Source organism: Coregonus lavaretus, assembly GCF_964263955.1.
Source record: "Coregonus lavaretus genome assembly, contig: HAP1_SCAFFOLD_4569, whole genome shotgun sequence".
NCBI classification, from domain to species: Eukaryota; Metazoa; Chordata; class Actinopteri; order Salmoniformes; family Salmonidae; genus Coregonus; species Coregonus lavaretus.
In genome coordinates, this window is record NW_028161660.1 from 22,144 (window position 1) to 49,000 (window position 26,857).

The 26,857-nt window shown below is 47.3% G+C and overlaps 1 protein-coding gene across 1 annotated transcript; it reads right to left on the minus strand.

Moving 5' to 3' along the window:
• Window positions 1-1,841: 1,841 nt before the first annotated feature.
• Window positions 1,842-5,387, minus strand: LOC311120238 (uncharacterized protein; the record flags this gene model as incomplete). Its single annotated transcript, XM_084194856.1, has 5 exons — window positions 1,842-2,546; window positions 2,912-3,037; window positions 3,351-3,496; window positions 4,134-4,640; window positions 4,871-5,387. 5 exons carry the CDS (start codon window positions 5,385-5,387, stop codon window positions 1,842-1,844), a joined length of 2,001 nt encoding a protein of 666 aa, XP_084050982.1.
• Between the last annotated feature and the right edge of the window lie 21,470 nt (window positions 5,388-26,857).

Consider the following 26,857-nt stretch of genomic DNA (forward strand, 5'->3'; position numbering starts at 1 on the left):
AGCAAACTTGATGATGGTGTTGGGAGTCGTGCGTGGCCACGCAGTTGTGGGTGAACAGGGAGTACAGGAGGGGACTATGCACACACCCCTGGGGGGCTCCCGTGTTAAGGGTCAGCGTGGCGGAGGTGATGTTGCCTACCCTCACCACCTGGGGGCGGCCCGTCAGGAAGTCCAGGATCCAGTTGCAGAGGGAGGTGTTCAGTCCCAGGGTCCTTAGCTTAGTGATGAGCTTTGAGGGCACTATGGTGTTGAACGCTGAGCTGTAGTCAATGAACAGTATTCTCACGTAGGTGTTCCTCTTATCCAGGTGGGTGGTTTTGACCATGTACTAGCAGTATGGAAAGTGTTGAATTTGCATAAATAATTTGCCAGAGAAACTTTAACAAAGTTTGGCTAGCTGTTCTCAGACAAAGACATGATTATAGAACAGACTCTTATGGAAAATGGTGCCTAACTGCCCAACTACACTGTCTAAAGTCATCCACAGACTATAAGACATTGTAACATGGTGTACAGTCATTACAACACACATGAATCCTAGTGTGGTGTTTCAGTCTGCGTGTGTTTTACAGTTGGAAGTGACTTCAGAGAGAGACCATGTATTCAAACAGGCATTTATTCAGATAACCTACGTAAGTAAAGGTGATCATTAGAAGGGAGAGGTCAGGATTATTAAACTGAAACAAACATCATCTTCATTAGTCATTATCTGACAACAGCATAAAATAGTATTTTTCAAAGGCAACATGGCTCACTATAGCATCCCAAAACTATTCTGCTCAGGTCTTCCTCAGTGTGTGTAGTAGTCCTCAGTGTGTAGTAGTCCTCAGTGTGTAGTAGTCATCAGTGTGTGTAGTAGTCATCAGTGTGTAGTAGTCCTCAGTGTGTGTAGTAGTCATCAGTGTGTAGCAGTCCTCAGTGTGTAGTAGTCATCAGTGTGTGTGTAGTAGTCCTCAGTGTGTAGTAGTCATCAGTGTGTAGTAGTCCTCAGTGTGTGTAGTAGTCATCAGTGTGTAGTAGTCATCAGTGTGTTTAGTAGTCATCAGTGTGTAGTAGTCATCAGTGTGTAGTAGTCATCAGTGTGTAGTAGTCATCAGTGTGTAGTAGTCATCAGTGTGTAGTAGTCATCAGTGTGTAGTAGTCATCAGTGTGTAGTAGTCATCAGTGTGTAGTAGTCCTCAGTGTGTGTAGTAGTCATCAGTGTGTAGCAGTCCTCAGTGTGTGTAGTAGTCATCAGTGTGTAGCAGTCATCAGTGTGTGTGTAGTAGTCCTCAGTGTGTAGTAGTCATCAGTGTGTAGTAGTCATCAGTGTGTTTAGTAGTCATCAGTGTGTTTAGTAGTCATCAGTGTGTAGTAGTCATCAGTGTGTGTGTAGTAGTCCTCAGTGTGTAGTAGTCATCAGTGTGTAGTAGTCCTCAGTGTGTGTAGTAGTCATCAGTGTGTAGCAGTCCTCAGTGTGTAGTAGTCATCAGTGTGTGTGTAGTAGTCCTCAGTGTGTAGTAGTCCTCAGTGTGTTTAGTAGTCATCAGTGTGTTTAGTAGTCATCAGTGTGTAGTAGTCATCAGTGTGTGTAGTAGTCCTCAGTGTGTAGTAGTCCTCAGTGTGTAGTAGTCATCAGTGTGTAGTAGTCCTCAGTGTGTAGTAGTCATCAGTGTGTGTAGTAGTCCTCAGTGTGTAGTAGTCCTCAGTGTGTGTAGTAGTCCTCAGTGTGTAGTAGTCCTCAGTGTGTAGTAGTCATCGGTGTGTAGTAGTCCTCAGTGTGTAGTAGTCATCAGTGTGTGTAGTAGTCCTCAGTGTGTAGTAGTCCTCAGTGTTTAGTAGTCCTCAGTGTGTAGTAGTCCTCAGTGTGTATAGTGGGGCATGGCAGAGGAGTGGGGTGTGGAGGAGGGAGAGGACAGTCGGTTTGAGGAGGGGTGGCTGTAGGAGAGCATCGCCCCAGAATGACCCAGGAGGTAAGGGTTCATATGGTCATCAGAGGACTGGAGTCTGGACAGGGAGAGGTCAGAGGACTGGAGTCTGGACAGGGAGAGGTCAGAGGACTGGAGTCTGGACAGGGAGAGGTCAGAGGACTGGAGTCTGGACAGGGAGAGGTCAGAGGACTGGAGTCTGGACAGAGAGAGGTCAGAGGACTGGAGTCTGGACAGGGAGAGGTCAGAGGACTGGAGTCTGGACAGGGAGAGGTCAGAGGACTGGAGTCTGGACAGGGAGAGGTCAGAGGACTGGAGTCTGGACAGGTAGAGGTCAGAGGACTGGAGTCTGGACAGAGAGAGGTCAGAGGACTGGAGTCTGGACAGGGAGAGGTCAGAGGACTGGAGTCTGGACAGAGAGAGGTCAGAGGACTGGAGTCTGGACAGGGAGGGGTCAGAGGACTGGAGTCTGGACAGGGAGAGGTCAGAGGACTGGAGTCTGGACAGGGAGGAGTCAGAGTAGAGACCCAGCTCAGCCTCTAACACACCTGTCTTCTGCTTAACCCTGTTGTTCTTCCTGGAGACCTTACGGTTCCGTGTCTGGATGCCTTCCTTCTTCATGGTCAGAGGTCTGTTGACCTGAAGAGGAGAACAGAGGAACAGTGACATTAGTATGAATACTCCCCTGGATGAATGGACAGGATGAAATGCATAGGCCTACAAGAAAGGAAAGTATGTGTATTGATTCAATGAGAAAAAGAGGAGAGTAGCACTAGATATTAACAGTAGGCATTTTGGTAACTCTTTACTTGAAGCCTGAAAGTATAATGCTTTATGACTTGTTATAAGCATGTATGAGCCTTGATAATGTCTCATAATAAGGCTTATAATACATTTATATGTTACGTCTTTCTATTTTTCAACAATTCAACTGACTCAAAAATCGCGGTTATGTAGTGTAATGGAATGAGAAGCTGTGAGACTATTCAGAGAGCAGTTCATACGTTGTGTAGTTTGTAGTAGAGTCCACATGCATTACAGACTGGCTCTCCGCTGGCATTGCGTCTCCACAGCGTGGTGGTGCTAGTCTGACAGTTGGCGCAATGGGTCCCTGCACGCTTACTGACGAGCTGCATGGGGAGAGGAATGGAGATGTGTTTAACTTAGGAAATCACAGTGTGAGCAGGAGAGGAGAGGAGAGGAGAGGAGAGGAGAGGAGAGGAGAGGAGAGGAGAGGAGAGGAGAGGAGAGGAGAGGAGAGGAGAGGAGAGGAGAGGAGAGGAGAGGAGAGGAGAGGAGAGGAGAGGAGAGGAGAGGAGAGGAGAGGAGAGGAGAGGAGAATGGAATAGAATAGAATAGAATGTATTGTATTACTGTCTTCAAGAAGTAAATTCGAGAGGAACATTTGAGAAGTAAATCCACAGCTGTCAGTAAATAACGTACCAGCCTCTTCTTGGGTCTGTTGAGAGGTCTGTTCTGGCCGTTCGTCTTGTGGTAGAGGCCACAGGCGTTACAGAGGTAGTGTCCCGTCCCGTCACGACGCCACAGAGGGGTGGCGGTCGCACCACAGTTCACACACTCACGGGCCTCTGGCAGAGGCACAGGAGCAGGGAGAGAACCACGTTAGACTTACACACACTGCCACATTCAGACTTTTATTCACCTGTGTTCACATTACTCTGATGAAGAACATTGATGAAGGCCGAAACGCCAAGCTTTTAATAGTTGTTCAAATTAAATCATGTATTTTTTAATAGTGAGCAAGCGTTGCGCCTTTTCCTTTTTTCACGGTGGTTGAGAGCCCGCCACTTCTTTCCATATTCCATTCACCTGTCTAACAGCAGCATCATAATGAATCTATGATGGAGGTTAGTTTTGACCCGTGAAGTCTAGAAGAGTCCTCTAACATACATTTGTTGTCTGAAGGTTTGCGTGTGCACCCTGCTCTCATCTATACTTTGTGTTTGTCTCAGGATAAACCTGACGTTATGATTGATCACGCTTCACTTTAGGGAAACAATGTGAGAGAGTGAGTGAGTGAGTGAGTGAGTGAGTGAGTGAGTGAGTGAGTGAGTGAGTGAGTGAGAGAGAGAGCGAGAGAGAGAGAGATCTTGTGCCCAATGTTGGTGTGAAACGAGAGCGAGAGAGAGAGAGAGAGAGAGAGAGAGAGAGAGAGAGAGAGAGAGAGAGAGGGAGAGGGAGAGAGGGAGAGAGCTGTCAACTCACCTGGAGGAGAGAGATTGATCTTGTTTTGTAGTTTGGGGGAGTAGCAGTTGAAGGGGTACATAGCACCCCCAGGGGAGAAGCAGAGAGAGGCTGAGCTGTAGTCCTGCCCTGACACCCAGGGGTTGCTGTAGAAGCCCAGGGAGTGACCATAGGCCTGGGCAGAGTGTGGGTACCCATCCCCTGGTGCAGGGTTCAGGGTCAGGAAACTACTGCTACCTCCATCCTCACTGGGACTCAGCCTCTCCCCTTTCAAGGCCTCCTGAAGCCTTTCCTGACAGTCGTGCCCCGGGGAGTGGTGCTCGGCCCTGGGGTTGGTCAGGGAGGAGATGGGGGTTGTGGAGGAGAAGGAGGCGGAGGTGTGTGGGTGTAGAGGGCTCTTGGTGGTGGAGAATGGGCTGTTGTACCAGGAGGTTGAGGAGGAGCTGAGAGACTGGCCCCCAGAACACCCCTGCTCCAACCACTGGACACTACTGTTGACGTGGGAGGATGAAGAGTCCACCTGGTCAACTGGAACACAACATCACAAGAAGCGGAACTGTTAGTCTCTGAGTTGCTAGTGTAAGGCTGATTAGGAGGAATCATTTGATTTTTTTCGGAGACAGTGAAAATATTGTATTTAAGTCTTCCAAAAATAGCAAATGCCAATAAAACACGCTAGGTACAATTGATTAAATCCTAGCCACATACACCTAGCAGAGGACAACAAATGGTGATCAATCTAAAATACCCCCACTGACCTGGGCTGTGTCTGTACGGTGGTGCAGGCCAACTGTGGCTGGTGCCGGAGATGCATGAAGGCAGGCTGGGGAACTCAGACTCTGCTGAGTCATACGGCTGGTGCAGGGAGTACTGGGCAGAGTCTGGACCGGCCTTAGCCCTGTGGTACTGGGCAGAGTCTGGACCGGCCTTAGCCCTGTGGTACTGGGCAGAGTCTGGACCGGCCTTAGCCCTGTGGTACTGGGCAGAGTCTGGACCGGCCTTAGCCCTGTGGTACTGGAGAGAGTCTGGACCGGCCTTAGCCCTGTGGTACTGGGCAGAGTCTGGACCGGCCTTAGCCCTGTGGTACTGGGCAGAGTCTGGACTGGCCTTAGCCCTGTGGTACTGGGCAGAGTCTGGACTGGCCTTAGCCCTGTGGTTCTGGAGAGAGTCTGGACTGGCTAGACTGATGTCTGTAGTAAAGCTGGACATGTCTTCAGGAGGGAGCAAGGCCAGAGGGGACATCCAGCGAGACTGTTGCGCTGTAGAGCCCTCCATCAATGTGGAGGAGACTGGGATAATGGAGAGTTGACCACACCGTTACCCTGATACACCGTTACCATGTTACACCTCTACCCTGTTACACCTCTACCCTGTTACACCTCTACCCTGTTACACCTCTACCCTGTTACACCTCTACCCTGATACACCGTTACCCTGTTACACCGTTACCCTGCTACACCGTTACCCTGCTACACCGTTACCCTGCTACACCGTTACCCTGCTACACCGTTACCCTGTTACACCTCTACCCTGTTACACCTCTACCCTGTTACACCGTTACCCTGTTAAACCGTTACCCTGCTACACCGTTACCCTGATACACCGTTACCCTGATACACCGTTACCCTGTTAAACCGTTACCCTGTTAAACCGTTACCCTGCTACACCGTTACCCTGTTACACCTCTACCCTGCTACACCTCTACCCTGTTACACCTCTACCCTGATACACCTCTACCCTGTTACACCGTTACCCTGTTACACCTCTACCCTGCTACACCTCTACCCTGTTACACCTCTACCCTGATACACCTCTACCCTGATACACCTCTACCCTGTTACACCTCTACCCTGTTACACCTCTACCCTGTTACACCGTTACCCTGCTACACCGTTACCCTGTTACACCTCTACCCTGTTACACCGTTACCCTGTTACACCTCTACCCTGATACACCTCTACCCTGATACACCGTTACCATGTTACACCTCTACCCTGTTACACCTCTACCCTATTACACCTCTACCCTGTTACACCTCTACCCTGTTACACCTCTACCCTGTTACACCGTTACCCTGCTACACCTCTACCCTGATACACCTCTACCCTGTTACACCGTTACCCTGCTACACCGTTACCCTGCTACACCGTTACCCTGCTACACCTCTACCCTGTTACACCTCTACCTTGCTACACATCTACCCTGTTACACCTCTACCCTGATACACCTCTACCCTGATACACCTCTACCCTGTTACACCTCTACCCTGTTACACCTCTACCCTGTTACACCGTTACCCTGCTACACCGTTACCCTGTTACACCTCTACCATGTTACACCGTTACCCTGTTACACCTCTACCCTGATACACCTCTACCATGTTACACCGTTACCCTGTTACACCGTTACCCTGTTACACCTCTAACCTGTTACACCTCTACCCTGTTACACCGTTACCCTGCTACACCTCTACCCTGCTACACCTCTACCCTGTTACACCTCTACCCTGTTACACCTCTACCCTGATACACCTCTACCCTGTTACACCTCTACCCTGATACACCTCTACCCTGTTACACCTCTACCCTGATACACCTCTACCCTGTTACACCTCTACCCTGCTACACCTCTACCCTGATACACCGTTACCATGTTACACCTCTACCCTGTTACACCTCTACCCTGATACACCTCTACCATGTTACACCTCTACCCTGATACACCGTTACCATGTTACACCTCTACCCTGTTACACCTCTACCCTGATACACCGTTACCATGTTACACCTCTACCCTGTTACACCTCTACCCTGATACACCTCTACCATGTTACACCGTTACCCTGCTACACTGTTACCCTGCTACACCGTTACCCTGCTACACCGTTACCCTGTTACACCTCTACCCTGTTACACCTCTACCCTGTTACACCTCTACCCTGTTACACCTCTACCCTGTTACACCGTTACCCTGTTACACCGTTACCCTGTTACACCTCTACCCTGCTACACCGTTACCCTGTTACACCTCTACCCTGTTACACCTCTACCCTGATACACCTCTACCCTGTTACACCTCTACCCTGATACACCTCTACCCTGTTACACCTCTACCCTGCTACACCTCTACCCTGATACACCGTTACCATGTTACACCTCTACCCTGTTACACCGTTACCCTGTTACACCTCTACCCTGTTACACCTCTACCCTGTTACACCTCTACCCTGTTACACCGTTACCCTGCTACACCGTTACCCTGCTACATCGTTACCCTGCTACACCTCTACCCTGTTACACCTCTACCCTGTTACACCTCTACCCTGTTACACCTCTACCCTGTTACACCTCTACCCTGCTACACCTCTACCCTGATACACCTCTACCCTGTTACACCTCTACCCTGATACACCGTTACTCTGCTACACCTCTACCATGTTACACCTCTACCCTGCTACACCTCTACCCTGCTACACCGTTACCCTGTTACACCGTTACCCTGTTACACCTCTACCCTGCTACACCTATACCCTGCTACACCTCTACCCTGTTACACCGTTACCCTGTTACACCTCTACCCTGCTACACCGTTACCCTGTTACACCTCTACCCTGTTACACCTCTACCCTGTTACACCTCTACCCTGTTACACCGTTACCCTGTTACACCTCTACCCTGTTACACCTCTACCCTGTTACACCTCTACCCTGTTACACCTCTACCCTGTTACACCTCTACCCTGTTACACCTCTACCCTGATACACCTCTACCCTGTTACACCGTTACCCTGCTACACCGTTAACCTGTTACACCTCTACCCTGTTACACCGTTACCCTGTTACACCTCTACCCTGTTACACCTCTACCCTGTTACACTGTTACCCTGTTACACCTCTACCCTGCTACACCTCTACCCTGCTACACCTCTACCCTGTTACACCTCTACCCTGATACACCTCTACCCTGTTACACCGTTACCCTGCTACACCGTTACCCTGTTACACCTCTACCCTGTTACACCTCTACCCTGTTACACCTCTACCCTGTTACACCTCTACCCTGTTACACCTCTACCCTGTTACACCGTTACCCTGTTACACCTCTACCCTGTTACACCTCTACCCTGTTACACTGTTACCCTGTTACACCTCTACCCTGTTACACCTCTACCCTGTTACACCTCTACCCTGTTACACTGTTACCCTGTTACACCTCTACCCTGATACACCTCTACCCTGTTACACCTCTACCCTGTTACACCTCTACCCTGCTACACCTCTACCCTGTTACACCGTTACCCTGTTACACCTCTACCCTGATACACCTCTACCCTGTTACACCTCTACCCTGTTACACCTCAACCCTGATACACCTCTACCCTGTTACACCTCTACCCTGTTACACCTCTACCCTGTTACACCTCTACCCTGTTACACCTCTACCCTGTTACACCTCTACCCTGCTACACCGTTACCCTGTTACACCTCTACCCTGATACACCTCTACCATGTTACACCTCTACCCTGTTACACCTCTACCCTGATACACCTCTACCCTGTTACACCTCTACCCCGCTACACCGTTACCCTGCTACACCGTTACTCTGCTACACCTCTACCCTGCTACACCTCTACCCTGTTACACCTCTACCCTGTTACACCTCTACCCTGTTACACCTCTACCCTGTTACACCTCTACCCTGATACACCGTTACCCTGCTACACCGTTACCCTGCTACACCTCTACCCTGCTACACCGTTACCCTGCTACACCTCTACCCTGCTACACCGTTACCCTGTTACACCGTTACCCTGTTACACCTCTACCCTGTTACACCTCTACCCTGTTACACCTCTACCCTGTTACACCTCTACCCTGATACACCTCTACCCTGTTACACCTCTACCCTGTTACACCTCTACCCTGTTACACCTCTACCCTGTTACACCTCTACCCTGATACACCTCTACCCTGATACACCTCTACCCTGATACACCTCTACCCTGTTACACCTCTACCCTGTTACACCTCTACCCTGTTACACCGTTACCCTGTTACACCTCTACCCTGTTACACCTCTACCCTGTTACACCGTTACCCTGCTACACCTCTACCCTGCTACACCTCTACCCTGTTACACCTCTACCCTGTTACACCGTTACCCTGTTACACCTCTACCCTGATACACCTCTACCCTGTTACATACACCTCTACCCTGTTACACCTCTACCCTGCTACACCGTTACCCTGCTACACCGTTACCCTGTTACACCTCTACCCTGCTACACCTCTACCCTGTTACACCTCTACCCTGTTACACCTCTACCCTGATACACCTCTACCCTGTTACACCTCTACCCTGATACACCTCAACCCTGATACACCTCTACCCTGTTACACCTCTACCCTGTTACACCGTTACCCTGTTACACCTCTACCCTGTTACAACTCTACCCTGTTACACCGTTACCCTGTTACACCTCTACCCTGTTACACCTCTACCCTGTTACACCACTACCCTGCTACACCTCTACCCTGTTACACCGTTACCCTGTTACACCTCTACCCTGTTACATACACCTCTACCCTGATACACCTCTACCCTGTTACACCTCTACCCTGCTACACCGTTACCCTGTTACACCTCTACCCTGTTACACCGTTACCCTGTTACACCTCTACCCTGTTACACCTCTACCCTGATACACCGTTACCCTGTTACACCGTTACCCTGCTACACCGTTACCCTGTTAAACCTCTACCCTGTTACACCTCTACCCTGTTACACCTCTACCCTGTTACACCTCTACCCTGTTACACCTCTACCCTGCTACACCGTTACCCTGTTACACCTCTACCCTGTTACACCGTTACCCTGCTACATCGTTACCCTGTTACACCTCTACCCTGTTACACCGTTACCCTGTTACACCTCTACCCTGATACACCTCTACCCTGTTACACCGTTACCCTGCTACATCGTTACCCTGTTACACCTCTACCCTGTTACACCGTTACCCTGTTACACCGTTACCCTGTTACACCTCTACCCTGTTACACCTCTACCCTGTTACACCGTTACCCTGTTACACCTCTACCCTGTTACACCTCTACCCTGTTATTCCTCTACCCTGTTACACCTCTACCCTGTTACACCTCTACCCTGTTACACCTCTACCCTGCTACACCGTTACCCTGTTACACCTCTACCCTGTTACACCGTTACCCTGCTACACCACTACCCTGTTACACATCTACCATGTTACACCTCTACCCTGTTACACCTCTACCCTGTTACACCTCTACCCTGTTACACCTCTACCCTGCTACACCGTTACCCTGTTACACCTCTACCCTGTTACACCGTTACCCTGCTACACCACTACCCTGTTACACATCTACCATGTTACACCTCTACCCTGTTACACCTCTACCCTGTTACATACACCTCTACCCTGTTACACCTCTACCCTGTTACACCGTACCCTGTTACACCGTTACCCTGTTACACCGTTACCCTGTTACACCTCTACCCTGCTACACCGTTACCCTGTTACACCGTTACCCTGTTACACCTCTACCCTGTTACACCTCTACCCTGCTACACCTCTACCCTGTTACACCTCTACCCTGCTACACCGTTACCCTGCTACACCGTTACCCTGTTACACCTCTACCCTGTTACACCTCTACCCTGCTACACCGTTACCCTGTTACACCTCTACCCTGTTACATACACCTCTACCCTGTTACACCTCTACCCTGTTACACCTCTACCCTGTTACACCTCTACCCTGCTACACCATTACCCTGTTACACCTCTACCCTGTTATACGTTACCCTGTTACACCTCTACCCTGTTACACCGTTACCCTGTTACACCGTTACCCTGTTACACCTCTACCCTGTTACACCTCTACCCTGTTACACCTCTACCCTGTTACACCGTTACCCTGTTACACCGTTACCCTGTTACACCTCTACCCTGTTACACCTCTACCCTGTTACACCGTTACCCTGTTACACCTCTACCCTGTTACACCGTTACCCTGTTACACCTCTACCCTGTTACACCTCTACCCTGTTACACCTCTACCCTGATACACCTCTACCCTGATACACCCCTACCCTGTTACACCTCTACCCTGTTACACCGTTACCCTGCTACACCTCTACCCTGTTACACCTCTACCCTGTTACACCTCTACCCTGTTACACCGTTACCCTGTTACACCTCTACCCTGTTACACCTCTACCCTGTTACACCTCTACCCTGTTACACCTCTACCATGTTACACCTCTACCCTGTTACACCGTTACCCTGCTACACCTCTACCCTGTTACACCTCTACCCTGTTACACCTCTACCCTGCTACACCTCTACCCTGCTACACCGTTACCCTGTTACACCTCTACCCTGTTACACCTCTACCCTGTTACACCGTTACCCTGTTACACCGTTACCCTGTTACACCTCTACCCTGTTACACCGTTACCCTGTTACACCTCTACCCTGTTACACCGTTACCCTGTTAGACATCTACCCTGATACACCTCTACCCTGCTACACCTCTACCCTGTTACACCTCTACCCTGTTACACCGTTACCCTGATACACCGTTACCCTGTTACACATCTACCCTGTTACACCTCTACCCTGTTACACCTCTACCCTGTTACACCTCTACCCTGTTACACCTCTACCCTGTTACACCTCTACCCTGTTACACCGTTACCCTGTTACACCTCTACCCTGTTACACCTCTACCCTGTTACACCTCTACCCTGTTACACCTCTACCCTGTTACACCTCTACCCTGTTACACCTCTACCCTGCTACACCTCTACCCTGCTACACCGTTACCCTGCTACACCTCTACCCTGTTACACCTCTACCCTGTTACACCTCTACCCTGCTACACCTCTACCCTGTTACACCTCTACCCTGTTACACCTCTACCCTGTTACACCTCTACCCTGTTACACCGTTACCCTGTTACACCTCTACCCTGTTACACCTCTACCCTGTTACACCGTTACCCTGTTACACCGTTACCCTGTTACACCTCTACCATGTTACACCTCTACCCTGTTACACCTCTACCCTGATACACCTCTACCCTGTTACACCTCTACCCTGTTACACCTCTACCCTGATACACCTCTACCCTGTTACACCTCTACCCTGTTACACCTCTACCCTGTTACAACTCTACCCTGTTACACCTCTACCCTGCTACACCTCTACCCTGCTACACCTCTACCCTGCTACACCTCTACCCTGTTACACCTCTACCCTGTTACACCTCTACACTGATACACCTCTACCATGTTACACCTCTACCCTGCTACACCTCTACCCTGTTACACCTCTACCCTGTTACACCGTTACCCTGTTACACCTCTACCCTGTTACACCGTTACCCTGTTACACCTCTACCCTGTTACACCGTTACCCTGTTACACCTCTACCCTGTTACACCTCTACCCTGTTACACCTCTACCCTGTTACACCTCTACCCTGTTACACCTCTACCCTGTTACACCTCTACCCTGTTACACCGTTACCCTGTTACACCTCTACCCTGTTACACCTCTACCCTGCTACACCGTTACCCTGCTACACCGTTACCCTGTTACACCTCTACCCTGATACACCTCTACCCTGCTACACCGTTACCCTGTTACACCTCTACCCTGTTACACCGTTACCCTGTTACACCTCTACCCTGTTACACCGTTACCCTGTTACACCTCTACCCTGCTACATCGTTACCCTGTTACACCTCTACCCTGTTACACCTCTACCCTGATACACCTCTACCCTGCTACATCGTTACCCTGTTACACCGTTACCCTGTTACACCTCTACCCTGTTACACCGTTACCCTGTTACACCTCTACCCTGTTACACCTCTACCCTGTTACACCTCTACCCTGTTACACCTCTACCCTGATACACCTCTACCCTGTTACACCTCTACCCTGCTACACCGTTACCCTGTTACACCTCTACCCTGTTACACCTCTACCCTGCTACACCGTTACCCTGCTACACCGTTACCCTGTTACACCTCTACCCTGATACACCTCTACCCTGCTACACCGTTACCCTGTTACACCTCTACCCTGTTACACCTCTACCCTGCTACACCGTTACCCTGTTACACCTCTACCCTGATACACCTCTACCCTGTTACACCTCTACCCTGTTACACCGTTACCCTGCTACACCGTTACCCTGCTACACCGTTACCCTGTTACACCTCTACCCTGATACACCTCTACCCTGTTACACCTCTACCCTGTTACACCTCTACCCTGTTACACCTCTACCCTGTTACACCTCTACCCTGTTACACCTCTACCCTGTTACACCTCTACCCTGATACACCTCTACCCTGTTACACCTCTACCCTGTTACACCTCTACCCTGTTACACCTCTACCCTGTTACACCTCTACCCTGATACACATCTACCCTGTTACACCTCTACCCTGCTACACCGTTACCCTGTTACACCTCTACCCTGTTACACCTCTACCCTGCTACACCGTTACCCTGCTACACCGTTACCCTGTTACACCTCTACCCTGTTACACCTCTACCCTGTTACACCTCTACCCTGTTACACCTCTACCCTGCTACACCTCTACCCTGTTACACCTCTACCCTGCTACACCTCTACCCTGTTACACCTCTACCCTGTTACACCTCTACCCTGCTACACCGTTACCCTGCATATCATTCAATTCAATTTCACTGTAGGAACCCTACAGTCTCTCTGTATATTACTATAGAAAGACTGATTATTACATCTGACCTACAGAACTATGCACTTACATTGATGACTGTTAATGAGGATGTCACTATTAGCAGATAACTTGTGATCGTTAGTAGTGATGGATCGTAATGATGATTGTTAGTAGTGATGGATCGTAATGATGATCGTTAGTAGTGATGGATCGTGATGATACAGTATGTTAGTAAATTCTTACATGGCAATGTAAATGAAAGTATCATTAACCAAATAAGTCATACATAAAGGTATTTAAACAACAGAGAATGACTTTTACTTGTGAAATGACATTGATAGTAAAATACTATGATTTTGGACCAGGACTTGTTTGAAGATAATACTTAATTGAGCATGAATCCATAGTGAATCTACATTGAAGTTCAGCAACTAAATCCATAGTGAATCTACATTGAAGTTCAGCAACTAAATCCATAGTGAATCTACATTGAAGTTCAGCAACTAAATCCATAGTGAATCTACATTGAAGTTCAGCAACTAAATCCATAGTGAATCTACATTGAAGTTCAGCAACTAAATCCATAGTGAATCTACATTGAAGTTCAGCAACTAAATCCATAGTGAATCTACATTGAAGTTCAGCAACTAAATCCATAGTGAATCTACATTGAAGATCAGCAACTAAACAAGGAAAATTATTATAAGCTTTTATAAGCATTTATAGTGGTTTTACACATTTCATTTTATCTAGCCAGGAAAGTCAATTTATTAACACTTGCCACTGTGTACATTAAATGTAATATAAAGTGTTACCAACAAAATATGACTCACCGAATCAACCTGTTTTCAGGTCAGTGATGCTCTCCTCGGGGATAGCAGAGAGAGAAGAGATCTACTGGATCAGGTCAGTGATGCTCTCCTCGGGGATAGCGGAGAGAGAAGAGATCTCCTGGATCAGGTCAGTGATGCTCTCCTCGGGGATAGCAGAGAGAGAAGAGATCTCCTGGATCAGGTCAGTGATGCTCTCCTCGGGGATAGCGGAGAGAGAAGAGATCTCCTGGATCAGGTCATGAAGACTAGAGATCTGGAACAGGTAACAATCAGGAGGAGTGTTGGTTGAGGCTGACGAGAGATAAAAGTGTGAGTGAATTCTGCTTTTCTTCTGTTTTAATTTTTTTCTCCTGTGAGCAAGAATCAAATCAAAGAAAAATAGTGGGAGATGTGGTTGGCACAGCCAGGGCACTATGGTAGAGGAGCAGAGACCGTCCGGTGCCTGTGTTAACACCAGGCAGAGGTTAGGGTTGAGGGGAGGAGGGGAGGGTGTGTGGTGTGTGGTGTGGCTAAAGGACGTGCAGCTACTTTCTCTGACAGGCGATGGAGGATACACCCACTGCTTGGGTGTCAGTTCGGTACCACAACACCCTAAACTCTCTAGATTCCTCAGGGTGACTAGATCAGTAACTGACAGTAAGGAGAATAGATTTAGATTAGATAAATAGATTTAGATTAGATAAATAGATTTAGATTAGATAGAGGTTAGACCAAAGACCTCTCAGTGGAACTATGGAACCACAATGTTTTAAAAGCATTTTATTACCAACAGTAAAACTTCATGATTTCGCTGGTGTTGTAAAAAAATAAAAAATCCCATGCTGAAGTTATAGTATCAACAAACATCATTGAAACATTATGTCAGATATCTGGATGTATAGACCGCCACACTAGTAGCACAATGCTATTTTTGCATTATCTTCACAGTGCAGCGTTGATGATACACAGATCGGTCAATAATATTGTCAAAAGTGAGAATGTACAGGACAAAAGAACATGTGATCCAAACGTAACGTTACAGACAGACACTTGGTGATTCCCAATAAAACAGTTACTGAACTCAACCAATAAAACAGTTACTGAACTCAACCAATAAAACAGTCACTGAACTCAACCAATAAAACAGTTACTGAACTCAACCAATAAAACAGTTACTGAACTCAACCAATAAAACAGTCACTTAACTCAACCAATAAAACAGTCACTGAATTCAACCAATAAAACAGTCACTGAACTCAACCAATAAAACAGTCACTGAACTCAACCAATAAAACAGTCACTGAACTCAACCAATAAAACAGTTACTGAACTCAACCAATAAAACAATTCACAAAGTAAAGCTTTCATATTAAACGGTACAACTCTAGCAGTTGAGTGGGGAGCAGCAGATGCAAATCATGACAAACTCCGTCATATGGCTTTTCCATAGTGAGAGTACAGAGAGTGATGAAACTGTACAGGTAATTTGTTAACCAAAGTGTACAGACGGACGACCGGCCGATTTACTGACTATTCACTCTCCTTTGTTCATTTAGGGAGGGGGTGTGTGGGTGGGGGGTTGGACTAAGAGCACACAGTTCAGGAGCAAAAAAAAAAAAATATATATATATAATAGAATTATCGTAAAATTAACTCTGTCCATAAGGTGTAGATAGTAAGTATAAGCTGGAAGTAGAGGCCTGGGCATTGTTGTTCACTAATTTACCCCAAGTAGGGAAAGGATGGCGGGGTTGAAAAGTAATAAAGGGGAGTATATATATAAAAAACATGGGGGATTGGAAGTGATGCAGACAATTACATTGATAGAAGATACAATCTATCTGCAATATTAAGCTGATCCATCCCCCCCCCCCCAAAAAAATAAAAATAAATAAAGAGCACAGTGTACAATATGTCCAATGTCCACTTTCAAAGTAATAGTTGCTATGAAAAAACTCCTAAACACAGAACTATAGAAATGTAATGATCATTCTATAGGAGAAATCATTGCAAAATACTTCATAGCAGTTGAATCTACATGTAACAATCACACGTATTTAGACAGAGAGCACATCTCTTGAAGCAGGTGTCTTTAGACAGAGAGCATATTGAAGCAGGTGTCTTTAGACAGAGAGCATATCTCTGGAAGCAGGTGTCTTTAGACAGAAAGCACATCTCTTGAAGCAGGTGTCTTTAGACAGAGAGCATATCTCTTGAAGCAGGTGTCTTTAGACAGACAGAGAGCACATCTCTTGAAGCAGGTGTCTTTAGACAGGGAGCACATCTCTTGAAGCAGGTGTCTTTAGACAGAGAGCATATCTCTTGAAGCAGGTGTCTTTAGACAGAGAGCACATCTCTCAAAGCAGGTGTCTTTAGACAGAAAGCACATCTCTTGAAGCAGGTGTCTTTAGACAGAGAGCACATCTCTTGAAGCAGGTGTGTTTAGACAGAGAGCACATCTCTTGAAGCAGGTGTCTTTAGACAGAGAGCATATCTCTGGAAGCAGGTGTCTTTAGACAGAAAGCACATCTCTTGAAGCAGGTGTCTTTAGACAGAGAGCATATCTCTTGAAGCAGGTGTCTTTAGACAGAGAGCACATCTCTTGAAGCAGGTGTCTTTAGACAGAGAGCACAACTCTTTGATGAATGATAACCAGTATACAGATGTAGGATCTAATTTGTTGATTATAATTTTTCTGCACAGCAGGAAATGCAAACTTGTAGTGTATTCAAGGTTTAAAAACGCTTCTAAAGTTTGTAATTTACACTTTAACATTTCAGATTTGCCCTAACATAAAATGAATCAACCCCTACAAAAAATACACATTAATTATAATCCACATAATAATTCACATGTCCTGTTGTTGCAGGATTATTTTCCTGCTGTAGCAAACTGCTTCAAATTAAGATCCTACATCTGTAGTTCTATAAATAGCAACAAGTTAAAGTCATGAAAATGATTTGATGAATGACACTCAGTATAGTTCTATAAATAGCAACTACACCAGCCAAAGCTGCCTGCCTTTGCATGTTGTAGAGATATCAGCAGTGTTTCCTTTATAGCTTTTGAACAATGCCAGGCTGGCTGAGTGGCACACTATCCTGCAGGCCAAAATGGAGGATTAGTGGCACACTGTACTGCAGGCCAAAATGGAGGATTAGTGGCACACTGTCCTGCAGGCCAAAATGGAGGATTAGTGGCACACTGTACTGTAGGCCAAAATGGAGGATTAGTGGCACACTGTACTGCAGGCCAAAATGGAGGATTAGTGGCACACTGTACTGCAGGCCAAAATGGAGGATTAGTGGCACACTGTACTGCAGGCCAAAATGGAGGATTAGTGGCACACTGTCCTGTAGGCCAAAATGGAGGATTAGTGGCACACTGTACTGTAGGCCAAAATGGAGTATTAATGGCACACTGTCCTGTAGGCCAAAATGGAGGATTAGTGGCACACTGTACTGCAGGCCAAAATGGAGGATTAGTGGCACACTGTACTGCAGGCCAAAATGGAGGATTAGTGGCACACTGTACTGTAGGCCAAAATGGAGGATTAATGGCACACTGTCCTGTAGGCCAAAATGGAGGATTAGTGGCACACTGTACTGTAGGCCAAAATGGAGGATTAGTGGCACACTGTACTACAGGCCAAAATGGAGGATTAGTGGCACACTGTACTGTAGGCCAAAATGGAGGATTAGTGGCACACTGTCCTGTAGGCCAAAATGGAGGATTAGTGGCACACTGTACTGCAGGCCAAAATGGAGGATTAATGGCACACTGTACTGCAGGCCAAAATTGAGGATTAGTGGCACACTGTACTGCAGGCCAAAATGGAGGATTAGTGGCACACTGTACTGCAGGCCAAAATGGAGGATTAGTGGCACACTGTCCTGTAGGCCAAAATGGAGGATTAGTGGCACACTGTACTGCAGGCCAAAATGGAGGATTAGTGGCACACTGTACTGCAGGCCAAAATGGAGGATTAATGGCACACTGTACTGCAGGCCAAAATGGAGGATTAGTGGCACACTGTACTGCAGGCCAAAATGGAGGATTAATGGCACACTGTACTGCAGGCCAAAATGGAGGATTAGTGGCACACTGTACTGTAGGCCAAAATGGAGGATTAATGGCACACTGTACTGTAGGCCAAAATGGAGGATTAATGGCACACTGTACTGTAGGCCAAAATGGAGGATTAATGGCACACTGTACTGTAGGCCAAAATGGAGGATTAATGGCACACTGTACTGTAGGCCAAAATGGAGGATTAATGGCACACTGTACTGCAGGCCAAAATGGAGGATTAATGGCACACTGTACTGCAGGCCAAAATGGAGGATTAGTGGCACACTGTACTGCAGGCCAAAATGGAGGATTAATGGCACACTGTACTGCAGGCCAAAATGGAGGATTAATGGCACACTGTACTGTAGGCCAAAATGGAGGATTAATGGCACACTGTCCTGTAGGCCAAAATGGAGGATTAGTGGCACACTGTACTGCAGGCCAAAATGGAGGATTAATGGCACACTGTACTGCAGGCCAAAATTGAGGATTAGTGGCACACTGTACTGCAGGCCAAAATGGAGGATTAGTGGCACACTGTACTGCAGGCCAAAATGGAGGATTAGTGGCACACTGTCCTGTAGGCCAAAATGGAGGATTAGTGGCACACTGTACTGCAGGCCAAAATGGAGGATTAGTGGCACACTGTACTGCAGGCCAAAATGGAGGATTAATGGCACACTGTACTGCAGGCCAAAATGGAGGATTAGTGGCACACTGTACTGCAGGCCAAAATGGAGGATTAATGGCACACTGTACTGCAGGCCAAAATGGAGGATTAGTGGCACACTGTACTGTAGGCCAAAATGGAGGATTAATGGCACACTGTACTGTAGGCCAAAATGGAGGATTAATGGCACACTGTACTGTAGGCCAAAATGGAGGATTAATGGCACACTGTACTGTAGGCCAAAATGGAGGATTAATGGCACACTGTACTGTAGGCCAAAATGGAGGATTAATGGCACACTGTACTGCAGGCCAAAATGGAGGATTAATGGCACACTGTACTGCAGGCCAAAATGGAGGATTAGTGGCACACTGTACTGCAGGCCAAAATGGAGGATTAATGGCACACTGTACTGCAGGCCAAAATGGAGGATTAATGGCACACTGTACTGTAGGCCAAAATGGAGGATTAATGGCACACTGTACTGCAGGCCAAAATGGATGATTAGTGGCACACTGTACTGCAGGCCAAAATGGAGGATTAGTGGCACACTGTACTGCAGGCCAAAATGGAGGATTAATGGCACACTGTACTGCAGGCCAAAATGGAGGATTAGTGGCACATTGTACTGCAGGCCAAAATGGAGGATTAATGGCACACTGTACTGTAGGCCAAAATGGAGGATTAATGGCACACTGTACTGCAGGCCAAAATGGAGGATTAGTGGCACACTGTACTGCAGGCCAAAATGGAGGATTAGTGGCACACTGTACTGCAGGCCAAAATGGAGGATTAATGGCACACTGTACTGCAGGCCAAAATGGAGGATTAATGGCACACTGTACTGTAGGCCAAAATGGAGGATTAATGGCACACTGTACTGCAGGCCAAAATGGAGGATTAATGGCACACTGTACTGTAGGCCAAAATGGAGGATTAATGGCACACTGTACTGCAGGCCAAAATGTGTGTTTTTTGGCCTGCAGTATGTGCCACTTCCTGGGGTCCAGCAAAATTAAGGCAGTTATACGTTTTTTTTAAACAATACAATACATTTACAGCAGATGTCATAACATATTAAGTGTGTGCCCTCAGGCCCCTACTCTACTACCACATATTTACAACATAAAATCCATGTGTACGTGTGTATAGTGTGTATGTTATCATGTGTGTGTAGAGTGTGTGTCTGTGCCTATGTTTGTGTCTCTTCACAGTCCCTGCTGTTCCATAAGGTGTATTTTTATCTGTTTTTTAAATCTAATTTTACTGCTTGCATGAGTTACTTGATGTGGAATAGAGTTCCATGTAGTCATGGCTCTATGTAGTACTGTGCGCCTCCCATAGTCTGTTCTGGACTTGGGGACTGTGAAGAGACCTCTGGTGGCATGTCTTGTGGGGTATGCATGGCTGTCTGAGCTGTGTGCCAGTAGTTCAAACAGACAGCTCGGTTCATTCAACATGTCAATACCTCTCACAAATACAAGTAGTGATGAAGTTAATCTCTACTCTACTTTGAGGCAGGAGAGATTGACATGCATATTATCAATGTTTGTTCTCTGTGTACATCCAAGGGCCAGCCGTGCTGCCCTGTTCTGAGCCATTTGCAATTTTCCTGAGTCCCTCTTTGTGGCACCTGTAGGACCTGCCTTGTTGATAGTGTTGTTAAGAAGGCAGAGCAGCACTTTATTATGGACAGACTTTCTCCCCATCTTAGCTACTGTTGTATCAATATGTTTTGACCATGACAGTTTACAATCCAGGGTTACTCCAAGCAGTTTAGTCACCTCAACTTGCTCAATTTCCACATTATTTATTACAAGATTTAGTTGAGGTTTAGGGTTTAGTGAATGATTTGTCCCAAATACAATGCTTTTAGTTTTTGAAATATTTAGGACTAATTTATTCCTTGCCACCCATTCTGAAACTAACTGCAGCTCTTTGTTAAGTGTTGCAGTCATTTCAGTTGCTGTAGTAGCTGACGGGTATAACCTTGCCTGATAACCAGGTGGCGAATCGCATCTCTGCATGTCTGGCAGACATATCAGTGTGGATGTTGGATCACCACCTCAAGCTGAACCTCGGCAAGACGGAGCTGCTCTTCCTCCCGGGGAAGGACTGCCCACTCCATGATCTCGCCATCACGGTTGACAACTCCATTGTGTCCTCCTCCCAGCGTGCAAAGAACCTTGGCGTGACCCTGGACAACACCCTGTCGTTCTCCGCTAACATCAAAGCGGTGACCCGATCCTGCAGGTTCATGCTCTACAACATTCGCAGAGTACGACCCTGCCTTACATAGAAAACGGCACAGGTCCTAATCCAGGCACTTGTCATCTCCCGTCTGGATTACTGCAACTCGCTGTTGGCTGGGCTCCCTGCCTGTGCCATCAAACCCCTACAACTTATCCAGAACGCTGCAGCCCGTCTGGTGTTCGACCTTCCCAAGTTCTCTCATGTCACCCTGCTCCTCCGCACACTCCACTGGCTTCCAGTTGAGGCTCGCATCTACTACAAGACCATGGTGCTTGCCTACGGAGCTGTGAGGGGAACGACACCTCCTTACCTTCAGGCTCTGATCAGACCCTACACCCAAACGAGGGCACTACGTTCATCCACCTCTGGCCTGCTAGCTCCCCTACCTTTACGGAAGCACAGTTCCCGCTCAGCCCAGTCAAAGCTATTTGCTGCTCTGGCACCCCAATGGTGGAACAAGTTCCCCCACGACGCCAGGACAGTGGAGTCACTGACCACCTTCCAGAGACACTTGAAACCCTACTTTAAGGAATACCTGGAATAGTATAAAGTAATCCTTCTACTCCCCCACCCCCCCATAAAAAAAGTATTTAAAAAATGGTTGTCCCACTGGCTATCATAAGTTGAATGCACCAATTTGTAAGTCGCTCTGGATAAGAGCCCCTGCTACATGATGTAAACGTAAATGTGTTGAGTCAACCGCATACATAGACACACTAGCTTTACTCAAAGCCAGTGGCATGTCGTTAGTAAAGATTTTAAAAAGTAAGTGGCCTAGGCAGCTGCCCTGGGGAATTCCTGATTCTACCTGGATTTTGTTGGAGGATGAGTGAGACTAGTTCAAGGCCTCCATGTTCTACTGACAGAGACAGACAGGGACAGAGACAGGGACAGAGACAGAGACATAGACAGGGACAGAGACAGAGACAGGGCAGGTAGGTAGACAGACAGGGATAGAGACAGACAGAAACAGAGACAGACCGAGACAGAGACGGGGACAGAGAGACAGGGTAGGTAGGGCAGGGAGAAAGACAGACAGAGACAGGACAGAGCAGGCAGAGAGAGAGAGAGACAGAGAAAGAGACAGCGACAGACAGACACAGAGACAGACAAATACAGACAGACAGAAACAGACAGACAGAGATGGAGACAGAGATAGAGCAGGCAGAGAGAGACAGACAGACAGAGACAGACAGAGCAGGCAGGGCAGGGAGAAAGCTTGAGTAAGAGAGGTGGTTGAGTGAAGCCAAACTCATGCGACGAGTAACCTTGCCTGTGACTTGAAGACTGAGCAAATCCCTACAGTAGCGGTTCCCAAACTAGGGGTTACGACCCTATGTTGGGTCACCTGATATGAAAATGGGGTCACGGGAGAATTTCCTAAATCATGATGAAAAAAGGGGGACATGTCCACAGAAATAAACAAAAACCCTCCCCAGTGAAAGTTGTGCCCCGGGCAGAGACCATGATATTACCGGCCGCAACTGATATGGTGAAAACAATGTGCGGGAAGGCAGAGGCACAGAAACTCGCATCAATACCTTTGTCAGATAACACTGCTAAACAAATCATTTATGCTATTGCTAGCAATCAAGAGGAAACTGACTGAACAACTCAAAAACTCCCCAGTTTATGCTCTCCAAATGGACGTTAGCTGTGAGGGCCGAGATGCCCGTGCATTGACTTTTTGTTCGCTATACATGTCGGGGGATATTATTCACAAGGACATATTGTTCTGTCTTACGATTCCCGAGCATGAAACGGCACAGGGGATGCTATTCACAAGGACATATTGTTCTGTCTTACGATTCCCGAGCATGAAACGGCACAGGGGATGCTATTCACAAGGACATATTGTTCTGTCTTACGATTCCCGAGCATGAAACGGCACAGGGGATGCTATTCACAAGGACATATTGTTCTGTCTTACGATTCCTGAGCATGAAACGGCACAGGGGATGCTATTCACAAGGACATATTGTTCTGTCTTACGATTCCCGAGCATGAAACGGCACAGGGGATGCTATTCACAAGGACATATTGTTCTGTCGTACGATTCCCGAGCATGAAACGGCACAGGGGATGCTATTCACAAGGACATATTGTTCTGTCTTACGATTCCCGAGCATGAAACGGCACAGGGGATGCTATTCACAAGGACATATTGTTCTGTCTTACGATTCCCGAGCATGAAACGGCACAGGGGATGCTATTCACAAGGACATATTGTTCTGTCTTACGATTCCCGAGCATGAAACGGCACAGGGGATGCTATTCACAAGGACATATTGTTCTGTCTTATGATTCCCGAGCATGAAACGCCACAGGGGATGTTCAGTGTGCTGCGTGGCTATATTGACGAAAAACAGATTCCATGGGATCGAATGGTGGGCTTTTGCACAGATGGGGCTCCATCTATGGCGGGACGGCGGGCAGGCCTCTGCTCCATCTATGGTGGGACGGCGGGCAGGCCTCTGCTCCATCTATGGTGGGACGGAGGGCAGGCCTCTGCTCCATCTATGGTGGGACGGCGGGCAGGCCTCTGCTCCATCTATGGTGGGACGGCGGGCAGGCCTCTGCTCCATCTATGGTGGGACGGCGGGCAGGCCTCTGCTCCATCTATGGCGGGACGGCGGGCAGGCCTCTGCTCCATCTATGGCGGGACGGCAGGCAGGCCTCTGCTCCATCTATGGTGGGACGGCGGGCAGGCCTCTGCTCCATCTATGGCGGGACGGCGGGCAGGCCTCTGCTCCATCTATGGCGGGACGGCGGGCAGGCCTCTGCTCCATCTATGGTGGGACGGCGGGCAGGCCTCTGCTCCATCTATGGCGGGACGGCGGGCAGGCCTCTGCACTCTAGTTATAAATGTGTCTCCCTCGGCCATATGGAGGCATTGTATGACACACCGAGAGCAACTGGCGGCAGAAGAGCTGAGCACAGAACTCAAGAGATGTACTGCAGCAGGTAACTTCGATTGTAACCTACTCCTCTCCCCTGTAACTATTCCCCAGGTCGTTGCTGTAAATGAGAATGTGTTCTCGGTCAACTTACCTGGTAAAATAAGGGTTAAATTAAATAAAATATAAAAACATCAAACCACATCCACACGCCTGTTTTCAAAACTATGTGGAGATGTGGGATCAGAGCATGACAATGTTCTATTTCACACCGAGGCTTGGTGGTTATCATTAAGAGAGGAACTGTTGTCATTCACAATAGATGCAACAAAAAAACAGACTTGGTTGACTTTCTGTGCAATGAAAAGAAAATGTGTCTCCTTGACTATGTAACAGACATATTTGTGAAACTGAACGAACTGAACGCAAGCATGCAGGGGAAATACAAAAACATTATACAGACGAGTGACCAAGTCAGTGGATTCAGAGGAAATCATTCTTATAGGAGAGAGAGTCTTTCAAAAGCGAAATGCATATGTGGGAACTCCTTCGAGACTTTTGGAAAAGCATTCCAGGTGAAGCTGGTTGATGATAATGCCAAGAGTGTGCAAAGCTGTGATCAATGCAAAGGATTGCTATTTGAAGAATCTCAAATATAAAACATATTTTGATTTGTTTAACACTTTTTTTGGTTACTACATGATTCCATATGAGTTATTTCATAGTTTTAATCCATTTGACTGTGATCCTGGCTCAGTTGACATGACGGTAAGTGAAATCGAACAACTGATCGAGCTGTTAAGTGACTGAATGCATTCAACAGGTCACTACGGAGGAGTTTTGGTTCCTGACTCATAGGGAATACCCTGCCTTCTAAAGGGAATACCCTGCCTTCTAAAGGGAATACCCTGCCTTCTAAAGGGAATACCCTGCCTTCTAAAGGGAATACCCTGCCTTCTAAAGGGAATACCCTGCCTTCTAAAGGGAATACCCTGCCTTCTAAAGGGAATACCCTGCCTTCTAAAGGGAATACCCTGCCTTCTAAAGGGAATACCCTGCCTTCTAAAGGGAATACCCTGCCTTCTAAAGGGAATACCCTGCCTTCTAAAGGGAATACCCTGCCTTCTAAAGGGAATACCCTGCCTTCTAAAGGGAATACCCTACCTTCTAACTCTGACCATTAATGCCACTTTCAAAAGAACTGAACTCGGAACTGGAAACTCTGAAATCTCCGACTTCTGACTTCAGTGCGTTCGAGACAACAACAACAAAAAAATTTAAAAATTAAAACTCAGACTGAGAAAAATCGTTTTGAACAGTCCTCCAACTCAGAATTCCAACTTGGGAACTCGGGCCTCTTTCTAAAGCTCCGGCTATCCGACCTGAAGATCACTGACGTCATGATTTGACCTCTGATTTTTCAGAGTTCCCAGTTGTCTTGATAGCACCATCAGTGCTCTCGTCTGCATTAAAACCAGCAGAGACAGCAGAGATGAGGTGTGCACTGTGGACCACGCCTCCTGACTTTGAGAAGCTCAGACGCAACATGCATAAAGCACACCCATCTCATTAGTGATGGTGAGATAAGATACAATTGAAGTCGGAAGTTTACATACACCTTAGCCAAATACATTTAAACTCAGTTTTTCACAATTCCTGACATTTAATCCTAGTAATAATTCCCTTTCTTAGGTCAGTTAGGATCACCATTTGATGCATGATGCTGCCACCCCCGTGCTTCACGGTTGGGATGGTGTTCTTCGGCTTGCAAGCTCACCCCTTTTTCCTCCAAACATAACGATGGTCATTATGGCCAAACAGTTCTATTTTTGTTTCATCAGACCAGAAGACATTTCTTCAAAAAGTACGATCTTTGTCCCCATGTGCAGTTGCAAACCGTAGTCTGGCTTTTTTATGGCGGTTTTGGAGCAGTGGCTTCTTCCTTGCTGAGCAGCCTTTCAGGTTATGTCGATATAGGACTCGTTTTACTGTGGATGTAGATACTTTTGTACCTGTTTCCTCCAGCATCTTCACAAGGTCCTTTGCTGTTGTTCTGGGATTGATTTTCACTTTTCGCACCAAAGTACGTTCATCTCTAGGAGACAGAACGCGTCTCCTTCCTGAGTGGTATGACGGCTGCGTGGTCCCATGGTGTTTATACTTGTGTACCACTGTTTTTTTTTGTTTTTTATCTTTTTTCTTTTTATCTTTTTTTTTTTTTTTTGTGGGGGGGGGGGTAGATCAGCTTAATATTGCAGATAGATTGTAACTTCCATCAATGTAATTGT